The 15,587-nt window shown below is 25.3% G+C and overlaps 1 protein-coding gene across 1 annotated transcript in view; it reads left to right on the top strand.

The window, feature by feature from the left end:
• The window catches only part of LOC117167315 (zinc finger protein ush), a 421,229-nt gene extending 408,487 nt beyond the window's left edge, over positions 1-12,742 (top strand). The window contains exons 6-8 of the mRNA XM_033352153.1: positions 3,936-4,191; positions 7,278-7,511; positions 11,894-12,742. Coding sequence (XP_033208044.1) covers positions 3,936-4,191; positions 7,278-7,511; positions 11,894-12,334 — 931 coding nt within the window. The 3' untranslated portion in view covers positions 12,335-12,742. The remainder of the gene's footprint in view (positions 1-3,935; positions 4,192-7,277; positions 7,512-11,893) is intronic.
• Positions 12,743-15,587: the final 2,845 nt, after the last annotated feature.

Here is a 15,587-nt window from a genome sequence, read left to right as displayed (position 1 = left end):
GGGGGGGGGGGCTGACTACAATGCTAAAGTCAGAACTGAAAAATTCAAAATGGCGGATCCAATATGGCGACTGTATTTAGCTAAATTTCATGTTTTTTTTTATATTTGCCTAGATTATGTAGCCGCTATTTTGAATTTTTAAATTCTGACATCAGAATCGTAACCAGCGACCCCAAAAATCACATAATCGAGTCTTATGCTCATTTAGAAGTTATTCCTGTCTCTCAGAATCTTTTATAGATCAACATAATAAAAAACTCTATTTTTGCATATTCTAGAAATTTTTTTTGAAAACACTGACCTACGAAAAATTCTGCAAAAAATATATTGTTTAGTTCAATGTTTGAGATATTTGCAAAAAAAAAAATTTAGGTCTCTAGGACTTGTAGTTTAGACACAGCCGAATTTATTGTAAAAAACGAAATTTTCTGAGTTTTATTTGTTTATAACTAATGAGTAATTAACAAATTCACATGCTTTTTTGTGCTAGATGTACTCCTTACATCCCCAAGAGTTTATTAAAAAATAGCATTCGTATTTATATGTCAACGCAAATACATAACAATTACTACATATATTTTTATAAAAAAATTCTAAAATTAAATAAAAATATACTTTTTTATATTACAAACAGTCAGGGTATGTCAGGGAAAACCTGATAGAGTTAGGAAATTTTTGAAATAAAAACTAAAGTTGAAGTTAATTTTATTATTTTAGTGTAAATCGCAACTATTTGTTTGAAAACTAATCTCTTTTGGTTGAGGATTCAAACTCTTTGGTTGAAAATTCATCTTTTTTGGTTCAATTGAACTCATTTTGGTATAAAATTAAAATACTTTTTCGTTCAAATATCATGTTTTTCGTTGAGAATACATCCGTTTTGGTTTAAAATTCAACTACTTAGTTCAAAGTGGAACTACTTTGTTAACAATTAAATTATTTGGTTAATGTTTTATCATTCTAGTTGACAAACCTTCTTGTTTTTTTATTCGAATTTCAATTCTGAATTCAATTCTGAAGTTGAAAATTCAAATACTTTGTTTAAAATTCCTGTATATTATTACAAATACGAATCTTTGGGAAAATATTTAAGTTTCTTGATGACTAATTCCTCTTTTTGGTTGAAAATTCCTTTAAAAATGCAAATATTTAATTAGAAATTCTTGTACTTCCTTAAAAATTCGTCAATTTTGGTAGAAAAATATTGGGTTAAAAATTAATTTTTTTTTCAAGTTGAAGATTAATCGTTTTAGTTGAAAATCCACTTTAACTATTCCATTTTTGTGTAAAATTTACCTTTTTTGATAGAACTGTGTCATTTTTCGTAAAAAAATGTTCTGTTTTGTAGTAAATTTAACTATTCTATTTTTTGTTAAGAATTCATTTCTTTGTTTGAAAAAAATAGTTGAAAATTCGTTGTTTTTTCCATTAAAAATTCATCTTTTGGGTTCAAAATTCAACTATTTGGTCAAAATTTCATATTTTTGGTTAAAAATGTATCACTGTCATGATGAAAAACTAATTTTTTTGGCTAAAAATTCGTTTCTTTTTAGTTAAATATAAATTTTTCGACTGAAGATGTAACTAATCCATTTTTCATTAAAAATTGATATTTTTAGTTGAAAATAAATTAATTTTGTTAAAAACTCGTGTTTTTTTTTAATTTACTTATCTTACTGCAAATTGAATTGAATTATTTTGTTGAGAATCTATTTTTGTTTGTTTGAAAATTGATCTTTTCAAGTCAAAACTTAATTCCTCTATTTTGGGTTTAAAAATCACTTTTTTCAATAAAATATTTTGTTGGAAATTCGTGTCTAGGTGGGTTCATCGTCAACAATTAAGAATAATTCCTGGGTAGAAATCATTTCTATCAATTTTTACGTAAGTTTTTATGAAGGTGTATCAAAATTTCGACGAATTTTTAATACATTTTGGACAAAATGGTATTTTCCTAGTTACAATTTCTGTGGAAATTTCTACGGACGGTCCTTATATCCCTTATCGTACCCTATATTTAGTTAAGGTCCCTGAGTACCCTATTTTCAGTCCATAATGGACTTCAAAAAAATTTATAGAAGGATTAAAGCTTTCAAGAGATAGGAATTTTGAAGAAAAAAATAGCAAATAATCGAATTTCTGTGAGAAGTTACTGCAAAAAACCCAGGGCGCTCCTGCATTTTCTATTGGTCACGAATTCTCCTGAATTTTATGAATTTACTTACATTTCTTTAAATTACTTGAATACTTCTAATTTTGAATTCTTCCAATTTTAAAATATTTTCAAGGATTTCAAACATTTCAGGTTATTTAAGAAAATTACAGAGTATTTTTCATTGATTGTAGTAATTTAATGGTATTAGTAATGTAGTAATAAATTTTCTCAATTTTCGAATTGTTTTGAATTTACTTGATTGTTTTTAAATTTATTTTGATATTTTATGAATTTGATCAAAATCTTATCATTTCCCTGAAATTCCTCTAAATTCACTAAAAATTTACTGAACTATATGGAACTTTTTTCGACGTGAAAGACTTTTTCGAATTATTTTGAATTTTTTAAAAACACTATATTTACCCAGTTCTGCATAATTAAATTTTTTTCTTTTCAATTCCCTTGAACTTTTCTAAGCTCGTTTCAAAGTTACTGGATTTAATAAAATTTTTTTATATTTCTAAATATTTAAATTTCTACAAATTTTATCGAATTCTTCTCGTTTACCTTAAATTTCTCTAAATTTATTCTAATTATACGGAAGTCAATGGATTTTTTTTTAATTAACAAATTTTCCGTAATCATTTTTAAAACTTGCAAATTTTTAGGACACTATTGACCATTTTTTATCTCTAAAGGGAGTCCCGGGCTTTAAATTTTGTTATAAAAAGGTTTTCCACTCAGTGGAAATATTAAAAAACATCCCTTGAATAGATTTCTTAAATGTCCAAGAATTTATCTTGAGCCAATGCAAATTCATGTATTTTATTTAAAATTAAATTTTTCTATTGAAGATTCATAATTTTAGCTGATAATTCACTCTAACTATTTCAGCTTTTTATGAAAATTTAACCTTTTTTATAGAAATGTAATCTTTTTCGTTAAAAAAATATCTGTTTTGTAGAAAATTTAACTATTCTATTTTTTTTAAAGAATTCATTTCTTTGGTTGAAGAAAAACAAACTATTAAGTTGAAAATTCGTCCTTTTTGTTTGTTTAAAAGTTACTTTTCTAACTGCAAATTGAATTTTTCTAGTTTTTGTTTGTAAATTTATCTTTTTTAGTTGAACATTTTTATATTTTATTGAAACTGTATTTTTTGGTAGAAAATTCATCTTTTTTTGGGTTTAAAATTAAATTATTTTTCAAAGAATTTATTTTTTTGTTGATATTGTTTTAACTAAAAATTTATTTATTCTATTTTTGGTTGAGGATTCATAATTTTAGTGAAAAATTTATTTCTTTGGCTGAAAATTTATCTTTTTTACGTGCAAACGCACCGAAAGAAAGTTGAAAACATATTTATAAACAACAGTTTTTTGCATTGGCATTATTAATTTTGTAGGTGCATAGTTAATTGTATACATAGAAGAATTTAGAAATAGGGATATTGTAACAATCCTGAATAAGGCACTATTAAATGCGAATAATATGTTTTCTATTACTTTGATTTTTTTACCATTTAAATTAAGCACCCTCTACCATATGAAGTGACATATTTCCCCCGAAGTTTTAATAATATAGTTATTATTAATAAAGATAGAAAATGGGATATTTTAAATCCCAATTAAAAATGCTCACAACTTCTCACTAAAAATCTTAAAGCACATAAAGGTCGAACATATTCTCATGCTCGTGAGAATTTCTCTGAACACCCACACTCTTTAGTACACTACCCTTGAATAAATTCTCTGGTTCCAATCTATAAAAATTATTTCAGGTGTAAAGAGTGCAACATTGTATTCTGCCGACATGAGAACTTCGTTGCTCATAAAAAACACTATTGCCAAGCGCGGGAGAGTACGATAAGCAGTCCACCGCCTCCTGGTACGCCTTCACCTCCTCTCGTTCAACTGATATGTGCCGCTTGTGGTATTAAATTCGCCTCCATGGATAACCTCGCAGCCCATCAAGCCTTTTACTGTCCAAAGAGGCCAGAACCTCAAGAACATCATTCTCGATGTCACAAATGCAAGGTCTGTAGTTTACTCATATTCAGGCTGTCTAGCGACCTTGAAAATCTAGAATTCTCTTTGAATTTTTTCTTAAACCTTGAAAAAACCTGGATATCTTCTTCAATTTCTCACGAGAAATTTTAATTTCAATTTTTTTTAACAGTTTTCGAGGGTTTTACCACTCGGTTTTTTAGTATATATCATATTTCAAAAGGCTACCGAATAATTATAAAGATTTCAAAAAATTTCAAAGCTTTTATAATATTTAAAAGGATTCTCAACATTTGAAAAAGAGATAACGGATTTCAAAGATTAAAAAAGGATTCAAGGATTTGAAAAAGGCTTGTAGACTAGATTTTAAAGATTTCAGAAAGATTTTAAAACTTTCAAAAGATTTCATAGTTTTTAAACGTTTTCAAAATTTTGTAGAAGATTTCAAATGTTTTAATGATTTTAAATGAATATAAAATATTTCAGAAATATTTTAAAGAATTCATAAGCATTCCAGAAGATTTCAAAAATTGCAAAGGTTTCACAACTATTTCAAAGATTTCATCAATATTTCAGAATACTTCACCAGCATGTCAAGGATTTAAAAAGTTTTAAAAGATTTAAAAAGTTTTCAAAAGATTTCAAAGATTTCAAAGATTTCAAAGATTTCAAAGATTTCATAGAAATTTCACAAATATTTCAAATTCAACGATTTTAAAAAGGTACAGTGCACTAGATTTGAAAGATTTGAAAACATCATAAAGATTTCAAACGATTTTAAATACGTTTAGAAGATTTCAAAGATTTAAAAAATTGTAAAAAGTGTAGTAAATCAGATTTCTAAGATTTCAGAATATTTCGAAGATTTGCAACGATTTCAAAAGTTTTAACACTTTCAAAAAGATTTTAATTATTTTAAATGAATACGAAAGATTTCACAAATATTTCAAAGATTGCTTCAAAATTTTATAGAGATGTCAAAAGAACACAAGAATTCCAAAGATTTCAAAAAGGGTTTAGTGCCCCAGATTTCAAAGATTTCAAAACATTTAAAAGTTTTTAAATAGTTTACAAATTTTTAGAATATTTCAAAAGATTTCAGAGATTTCAGAAAGATTTCACAAATATTTTAAAGAATCCATAAGGGTTTCTAAAGATTTAAAGAATTTCAAAAATTTCAAAAAGTTTACACTGCGCCAAAATACAAAAAATGTTTAAGATTTTAAAAGAGTTCACATTTTTTCAGACAATATCCAAATATTTCACAAAAGTTTCAATATTCCAGTGATTTCAAATAATTACAAAAGCTGTAGGAAAAATTTCACAAGTATTTCAAAGAATTTATAGGTATTTCAAAAGATTTCAAGAATTAAAAAAAAATTTAAGATAAGACTTCAAAAGATTACAATGTTCTCAAGCGAACACTTAGGTTTTCACAAACAAAGATTAAAGAAAAATTTCACAAATATTTTAAAGATTTCATAAAGCTTTCAATATATTGCCAAAAATTTCTTAAAGCTGTCAAAGATTTTACAAAATTGTTTAAAGATTTCACAAAGATTTAAAATAATTCAAAAGATTTCAACGAATTTGCAAAGATTTAAAAAATGTCACAAAGATTTTCAAAATTTCAAGGATTCAACGAATTTACAAAGATATAAAAATATTCCTAAAGATTTCACAAAGACGACTTATTTTCGGAAAAAATGAAGAATTTGTTTATTTATGATTCTGTTTTGTTTATAAATTATTGGCCAATAAAAAAATGAAATCGCTCATCTTTTACATGTATAGCAAACGGTTATTAGTTTATTTGATGTAAAAAAAACATAATTATTTCGCAATATTAGAAAAACACTTACAATTTAAATTGTCCCTTTTATAAATAATGTTTCGAAAACTTCACGCTAAAATTGAGAATTATGAAATAAGATAATGAATGTTCAGTCTTCGTTATTTTAATATGTTTAAGTAAAATATTTAATGCAATTGTAATTTCTTATGCTCACAGCTTGAATTCTATAAAAATTGTTTTGTTTATAAATAATTCACAATTTAATTTTCAAATTGAATAAAAAAGTAGCAAGAAATTCACGTATCCTTGAGTTTCTATTACCTAATATTAAAACATAATCAATTTTAAAATTCATAATAATAAATTTTTTAATAACAAGAGTTTAAAAAATTGTAAAATAGACTTAAATAATTGATCATATTATGATATCTAACAGATACCAAAAATAAATAAATTATAATTTTTAAGACCTGTTAATACCAATGCAAAGAAATTTTCCCCTTCAGTCGCGATAGCGTTTTTCAAAACTTTCTAGCCAAAATAAAAAATTACTGAAAAAAAAGTTTTTCCGAAATATTCAATTTTAAAGCTTTGCAATTTAAAAATGTTACATTTTGAGAGGTAAAAATGACGCGAAATTAATTCTTTACCGTGTAAAAAAATGTGTGGCATTAATTTTAATTTTTTTAAATGTAATAAAAGTTTTAAAATCTACAATTTAAGCAGCTTTGACTTTAACACATTCAATATTCTTTTAAGTAGTATCAAATTAAAAATTATGTTTATTTACAAGCGTTCATGCAATTTCAATTTCTTTGAATTTTAAGTAATCAAGTTTTGAAGTTGGTAATTTTTTCTATTTTCGAACCCTTATTCTGAAATAGTTTTATTTACAGATTCTCTATTTGATAAAAAAACTCTTAAATTTTGAACGCCTCAACATTTATTTTTAACCACTAATTTTTATTATTATTACTATTTTTTTTTAAATTATTTAGTATTATTAATGTAGAAAACATTTATATGTGTCAAATGATCGACAATTGTTTAGTTCAAACACTTTAAATAAAATACTTTGTATTTCAATCGTTGTCAAGTTATAACAGAAAGAAGGGTTCTCTGAGCCCTTCCAACGAGGTTTTTTTTCAAAGGGCTCATAAATTTCCTCTCAGTTTCCCGTCGAAAAAAAAATTGTTAGAACTTTATTTTAGGTCGCGCTGCACCTGTGGATTGTGGAGATCCCTGAACTAGACTACCATCAAGATTATATCATATAAGAAAGATTCTGGTGCCAAATTTGTTCAATGTGAAAATTTTCCAGGCGGTAATCGAAGCCGGAAGTACGCACACGTGTACAAGCAGTTCGACAGGTGGATGGCGATGTCCGGTTTGCGGTGCAGTCAGTCCGACAGCTTTAGCTGCTCAGCGCCACATGGATGCTCATCAAGGTGTCAAAGCTTTTAGGTGTACGATTTGTCGCTACAAAGGAAACACACTTCGTGGTATGAGGACACATATCAGAATGCATTTTGAGAAACGCGGCACAGATCTGCAGGTAATATTACACTTTCTTGAATTAAAATACATTTTTCCTTGTACATTAATAATAATAATAATAATAATAATAATAATAATAATTTCATATAAATAAATAATAAATAAAAAATTATTAAAATATTTCGCTTCGCTGGGAATCGAACTCAGATCGACCGATTGCCGGTCGATTGCTTAAGAGTTTGAGTGACTGACCGGCAATCGAAAAACCTGGGTTCGATTCCCAGCTGAGTGAAAGACATTTAGTGACTGTTTTCATTTTGGTTTCTATATTAATAATGATGGCACATTTTTTGCACCATCAATTTTGTAAATTAAAATTTCTAAATAAGTAATTTTATACCATAAAAAAATTTATTTTCATATTTTTCTAAACATTATTTGTAAAAGGGACAATTCAAATTGTAAGCGATTTTTTAATATCGGGACATTGTACCGAAAATAAGATTTCTCGGACAATTAAGTATTATTTCATTTTTGTTTTAAAAGATTAAGTATAATTTTTAAAGATTTTAAAAAATCTCGAAAAAGAATCTCGGAGATATCAAGACCCCTTTTTTATTTAGCAGGATTTAAAAATTTTTTTTAGAAACCTGAAATATTTCAAAAGAAATTCAGAAGTTTGAAAAGTTTTGACACGAATCGAAAATAAGTTAAAAAATGTTTTTTAAAGGGTCCAAGAAAATAAAAAAATCTTAAGTTTCCTGGGAAAATTTTGAATGCTATTTATTTTGGAAAATGAATTTTTGGAGATAATTGAAAGATATTGAAATGATTTCCTAAAATGTATTAAAAGAATGTAAAAGATTTTTAACAAAAATTTTAAATTTTGCAAGATTAGGAATTTCTAGAAAAATTTAACAAGTTTTTAAGAAATATTCAGCAGTTTTAAAAAGATATGAAAATAATTTGAAACTCGAAACAATTTAAAACAAAATATAAATTTTGAATGCTTTTAAATATTTTAAGAAGTTTTCCAAGAAAATAAACAATTTTTCATTACATGTTTGGAAAATATTAAAATGATTTTCATTTTGAAAAATTATTTTTTAAAGAAAATTTCAAGTGAATTCTGAAAGTTTCGAAGAAAATCTGGAATATTTTAAGATAACTTTTTTAATATTAACAGATTTTTGAAAATCTTGAGAATAAGTCAGTTTAAAAGATGCTTCAAAATGCATTTCTTTTTGTAGAAATCTTATTTATTTATTTTTTAAATATAACGATTTGATTGAAAATTATTCTGTTTTGTTTGATAATTCAACTGATTGGTTAAAAACTCGTATTTTTGGATGAATTCCACTCTTTTTAAATTAAAATAGAATATTTTTTAGTTCGAATATCAACAGTTACCTTTTTCGTTTAGAATTCAACTTTCTTGGTTGAAATATAAATATTTTGTTGAAAATTTATGTATTTTGCTGATAATTGGCGTTATTTGTTGAAAATTAGTCTTATCTGTTGAAAATTATCTGTTTTGATTAAGCATTTGACTGTTTTGCTAAAAAAATTTATTTTTTTCTATGAAAGCATCTTTTTGGTTCAATATGAAACTATTCATTCAGAAATTTGTTTTTTTTTGGGTTAGAAAATTAGTCTTCTTGCTAGAAATTACTTTGTAGAAAATTCGCCTCTTTTGTTCCAAATTTAATCTTTTTTTATTAAGAATAGAACGGTTTGGCTGAACATTCTTTTTTAGTATTCTTTTAATAAGTAAAAATTACGAATAATACACATTTTTAAAATACCTAGAAAATTAAAAAGTTTAGTCAATCTTAAATATAAAAAGCATCAGAATGAAACTTAAAAAGTTAAAAATGTAATTGTGACACATATATTATTATTTTAAATTTAGCTATTGTAATATATAATAACTTTAAATTGAAGCCCTGCACAACATTGTGGGTAAAAAATATTTCGACTATAAAATAATTTGATGTATTTTCGGAAGTCTTTCAAAGTTTTGAAATAATTTTAATCTCGTTGAAACTTCTAAAACTTCTAAATATCTTTTAAACTGACTCGAATAATTCCTAAATTGTCTTAATAAATGAAACTAAAAAGTTAAAATTAAGTTGAATTAACCCAAAGAAAGAAGAATACTCAACAAAGCACTACAATCTTTAACAAATAAAGATTTTTCAGTTAAAAGTAATTTTTTTTCTCCAAAATGTGGAATTTTCAAAAACAAAAAAAAAAACATTTTTAACCAAATACATAAATTTTCTACTATAAAAGACTAATTCTCAATAAAAGACATAGGTTTTAAGCCAAATTGTGAAGTTTTCAAGCTAAAAAGAGGAGCTTTCTACAAACTAGTCGAATTTTTCTCAATAATTACATTTTCATTCAAAAAAACAAATTTGCAACCAAGCAGATTAATTTCCTACTGAAAAGACGATTTTGCAACCTTATAGATTAATTTTCTACCAAAAAAGACGAAAAATTAATATTACTTGTTTTTGCAAAACTGTAAAAATAGAACTGTATACATTTAAAGTAAATTTCCAATTTAAAGAATAAAAATTAATAGGTCTTTGAATTAATGTCTTCAAAATCAAAAATTTTTTTTAGGATGTAGAGCACTAACCACTTGTAATGTAAAAATTGGCAATACCATATTTGAATAATAATAAATTATTGATGCTATTTGAAAAGTAAAAGACAGGATGGCCGTTGAATTTACAAATTTTCAGAAAAAAATTCTGTCGAACTTTGATTTCAACAGTTTTTTAAATATTAGGTAAATTTCTATCTTTTTCAGTTATGATATGGAGTTGAGAATGTGTAATTTGAAAATCTTTCACTTTAAAAATTTTCCATTTTTAATTTTTCAGCCTACATTTTAATTTAAAGAATTTTAAAATGCAGTTTTAAAGACTTCAAAAATTAAAAATAAGAACCGATTGAAATCGAAGATCTTAGATAAAATCATTTTTAGTTGATCAACTTTAAATATAAATTAATTAATTTTTTAAATTGAACTTTACTTTAAGAAATCACCATTTTAGAATTTCCATATTTTAACATTAATAATTCAACTGTTTCATTTGAAATGTCTTGTTAGTTAAACAAATGTAAACGCCCCATTAAAATTTTAGACACTATTTTTAATTTTAAAATAACTTAAGAATAATACATTCATAATTGAGGGCTTTTATTAAATTTCAAATATTATTTCGGTCTAAAACATTTCGTTTTTAGACCATTCAATTTGAAATTTTGTAACTAAGAAAAAGGTATAAATTAAATAAACAAAATTAAACAAAAATTCAAACTTTAAACGTTACAATTTTAATTGTTATATTTCAAACAATTAGTTTGTGAGTAAATTTGTTAAATTTTAATGTGTAGATAAAAATTGAACACCTATTATTCTTATGAAAAATTTGAGTAAGTGAAAGAGATATTTAGAAATTAGAAAAAAATTAATTAACAGTTTCAAATGATTTCAAATAATTAAAACTTTACCGACAAATTCCGGTTATTCGTACCAGTAATTCCGTGTAAATAGTCCACGGCCTAATTGAAATCCAAATATGGATTTTGGCAGCTTTCGAACAAAAAATTTAGAAGCTTTTTAAGAATTTTTAAAAGCTTCAGAAGATTAAAAAGCATTTACTAAAAAAAATGAAAAATTAATTTAACAAGAATATTTAAAACGATTTATAAAGATTTAAAAAATTTTCCAGCGTGAATGTGGACGATTTTAAGGAAACTTTTTTATTTATCAGGAATAAAAAAATGTTAGGAAAAATTCTAGGAAAAGTCCAAATCATTTTAAAGGATGTTTAGAAGTTCTGGAAAATTTTAAAAAATAATTTAAATTTAAAAAAAAATGTAAAACAACATGTAGATATTTCAAAATTTTGAAGCAATTAAAGGATTTTTAATCCATGTAAAATATAATAATTTCACTTTTAATTTAAGAAGTGTTCATTTTATAAAAAAAATGTAATCGTTCAATTTTTAATGTTTCTAGCTTAACATTGTTTCAAATGATATAATTTTTACAAATTTTTAATTTGATTGTTACTTCAATTTAGAGCATTAAAAATAATATCTTTGATTTATGTTTTTGGAACTTAATCTGAATTCTTTAACTCTCTAATTAAAAAAAAAAATTGAATTTCTTATTTGACAGTTTAACTGCAATTAATTACAAAATTTAGACTTATTTATGATATTTATGATTATATTTAAAAGTTTACAATTCAAGAGCTCCACATTGAGTGCTTTAATTTTCAGCTCAGTTTTTATTGCTTCAAATGGAAAAATATTTAGCTTAAGATTTTTTAAATTTCATTGGCCGTGAAAAAGGTTTGCGAACCGGGATTTTTTTCTTCGATGAATACGTTTAACAAAATTCTATTTAAATTCCAGGAGGAGAATTATATAACTTGTGTGCTCGATGATGAAACGACAACAGCAACTCCCGAGCCAGCACCAGCCGTGACTCCTGAAGAGGTTCCTGTCGAGACTCAGGTCAACGGGAAGTCCGAAAGGAAAAGTAGTCCTCAGCCTCAGCAGAATCCGCCTCAGCCTCCTGCCTCTCAAACCCCGACCGGTGCCGGAAAAGTCAAACAAGAACGGGAGGACACACCACCGCCCGAGGAGAGTCTCGATCCCAGCAAAACTGGTCCTCGATACTGTCGATCCTGCGACATTAGCTTTACCTATCTAAGCACCTTCATCGCGCACAAAAAATTCTACTGCTCCAGCCACGCCGGCGAGGCTAGCAATAACAACAATAATAACAATAATAACTCGAGCAGTCATGCCACCACGCCACCAAGTGGCAGGGCGGAGGCTCCTGTACTATAGATTCGCCAAAAGTCTCTCCTTCTGGAAAAACGTCTCTGAGCTTCCTAGTATTAATTTCTCTAATTTATTTATTAGAAAAACGATTCTGATGAAGATACAATCTTGCTGATTGTAATTAAAGACCTCGGTAATAGTTACCCGACCTTCTTTTCGCAACAGCTTTGTAAATTTATAAAAAAACCAAGCGAATTAAGATGTGTGGTTGAAAATTTGGAATCGTAAGTAACATTAAATTTCGGACCATATAAATGAATCTTAAAACAATCTGGAATTGTCAGGGAATTTTTTTTTACAGTCAGGAAATTTTTTTCAGAGTCTCTCTAATTTTTTCTTTTTTTTTTTAATTGCCATATAAAATTGAATAAGAATGATTCTTCATTTGCAAAACTAGCTTTAAGGGCATGTGACCTACTGAAATTACTAATATTACAAATTATAATATTAAATAATATTATTAATTATTATTATTATTTTATTAAAATTATAATATTACCGGCCTCACTTTATCAATTCACTGAATTTTTTTAAACTTAAGAACTATTTTTTTGTAAATCAAATATCGTACTGGAACTTTGGAAAATGTATCACAAGACCACGTTTACGTACTTTGGAATTTCGCTAAAAATTTATTTTCAAAGAAATTAAAACTGGGACCATTTTTTGACCTACATATTTTCATTGTAACCTTGAAATTTTGGCAATCTAAGCATTTTTTATATTTAAAATATCTGCGGCATATTAAAAAAAACGTAATTTACTGTCGAATCTTGTATTTCTTGAAATTTGAGGCCTATATTTTACATATAAAAAAAGTTTTTAGGTTCAAAAAATGTCAAGATACCAAGTAAATATGTGAAAAAATGATCCCAGTTTTAATTTCTTTAAAAATAATTTGTTATTTTCTTTTGAAATTAATTTTTGAACGAAAAATTTAACTATTCTATTTTTCATTAAAAATTGAACCTTTTTAATTGAAAATTAATGTATTCTGTTAAAAATTGAACAGTTTTTGTCCAATTTGTTCTGTCTTGACCAAAATATCTTTCATAGTTAAAAATTCAACTCATGTTTTAAAGAGTATGTTTTGGTTGAAATATCAAATAATGCATTTTTCGTTCAGAATTAATCTTTTTTGGAATACAAATTTTATTACGTGGTTGAAAGTTAAACTGTTTTGTTAAAAAACTAATGGTTTGTGTTGAATATTCATCATTTTAATTAAAAATTCATTTATCTGGTTGACATTTTTTTTTTAAACTAAAAATGTAAATATTCAATTTCATGTGGAAAAATGACCTTTTTAATGGAAAATTCAGTTTTTTGTTTGAAAATTCTTTTTTTTTTTTGTAGAAATAAATCTTTGTGGTTGAAAAGTCATCTTTTTGATTTAAAGTTCCATTATTCCAGTTGAAGATTCATCACTTTAGTTGAAAATAAATTAATTGAATGTTTCATCGTATTAGTTGAAAATTCGTCTATTTGGTTAAACATTAATTTTTTTAACTGCAAATTTAACTATTCAACTTTTATATGACATTTTTTTTTTTCAGTTGAAAATTTGTGTATTTTGTTAAAAACTCGTATTTTTTAGTAGAAATTAATCTTCCAGGTTTAAAATTCATTTTTGTGGTTGAAAATTAAAATATTTCATGGAAAAATTGTTTTTTTTTTCTATTTGAAAATGAAAATTCAAAACTTTCGTTGAAAATTCATGTATTTTGCTGAAAAAACATATTTTTTGGAAGAAAATTAATGTTTTGGTTAAAAATTCAACTATTTACTTTAAATTCACTCACATATTTGGTTGAAATGCATGATTTTTACTTGAAAATTTAAGAATTTGAAGTAGATGATTTTGAATTCAATTTAGTATTCACACTCATTTTACCTAAGTATGCACTGAATTTTAAGTACATATAAAATCAAACACAAATTTGTTTGAATAATTAAATTGATCAGTGGAAGTAATATTTAAAACAAATATCTTGTAAGATAATTTGCCAATGCTTTCTAAATTTAACATATTAATATTAAACTGTATACATATTCCGAGCCAATTGTTTAAAAAAATTCGAAATATTTTATTGGCTCCGTACTATGAAAATTTGTACCTGGAAAAAACGTGAGATATTGGAAAAAACATGGAATTGTCAAGGCATATTTTTCCAGGATTTAAGTGTCATATTTATTTTCGAAAAGTTTAAACTCGATATCTCAATTCAGGTGGTCGTGAGTTGTTGCGAAAAAATTCGCAAAATTAAGAATCGGGTAAATATTATAAGAACTAGAAAATAATTCGGTGCCTTTACTTTGATGTGTTGTAATTCTTGTTCAAACTTGAATTTTTTTATTGTTTTAAGGTAGTTTTAAAGGGTGAACATTAAACTTTAAAAAAGAATCTAATAGGTGGCGGCCCTGCGGACATAACTTTAAAAATCATCAGTGAATTAGACTTCTTAAATGCTACAGATCAGGTAAATTTAGAAAGTCAGGGAATATCAGGAAGAACCTGATAGAGTTAGAGGATTTTCGAAAAACTAAAGTTGAATTTAATTTAATTATTATGGATAAAAATCTCAACCATTTGGTTAAAAATTAATCTCTTTTCGTTGAGGATTCAAACTATTTTGTTGAAAACTAATTTGTTTTGGTTGAATTCAACTATATTTTTTGTATAAAATTAAAATCCTTTTTGGTTTAAATATCAAATATCACGTTTTTCGTTCCTTTTTGGTTAAAACTCGATTTATTTGGTTGATAATTCATCATTTTAGTTGAAAATTGCTCAAAATTGAACTATTTTGTTGATGATTGTTCTAACTGAAAGTTTAACTCGTACATATTTGGTTTGAAAATTCAAATATTTAGTTTAAAATTCCTATATTTTATTAAAAATTCGAATTTGTGGGAAAATATTTAAAAATTCAAATATTTGTTTGAAAATTCATTTACTTTTTTTAAATTCATCTATTTTGATAGGAAATTATCTTTTTGGTTGAAAATTAGTTTCTTCTTACTTAAAATTAATTTTCTTAACTGAAAATGTAAATGTTCCTATTTCTGTCGAAAATTTATCTTTTTTGACAGAAATTTAATCTTCCACTTTGAAAATTATACTATTTCGTTAGAAATTTACTTTGATTTTATTGAAAAGTAAGTTTTTACTGAAAATTTACTTTTTCTCTTTTTAGTTGAAAATTTATTTGTTTTAGGTGAAAATTCATTTTGATTAAAAATTAATTTCTGTGGTTAA

The sequence above is a fragment of the Belonocnema kinseyi genome, chromosome 2 (genome assembly GCF_010883055.1).
Source record: "Belonocnema kinseyi isolate 2016_QV_RU_SX_M_011 chromosome 2, B_treatae_v1, whole genome shotgun sequence".
Classification (NCBI taxonomy): domain Eukaryota; kingdom Metazoa; phylum Arthropoda; class Insecta; order Hymenoptera; family Cynipidae; genus Belonocnema; species Belonocnema kinseyi.
Note: the sequence above shows the minus strand (reverse complement) of the source record. Positions and strands in the feature narration are given on the sequence as shown.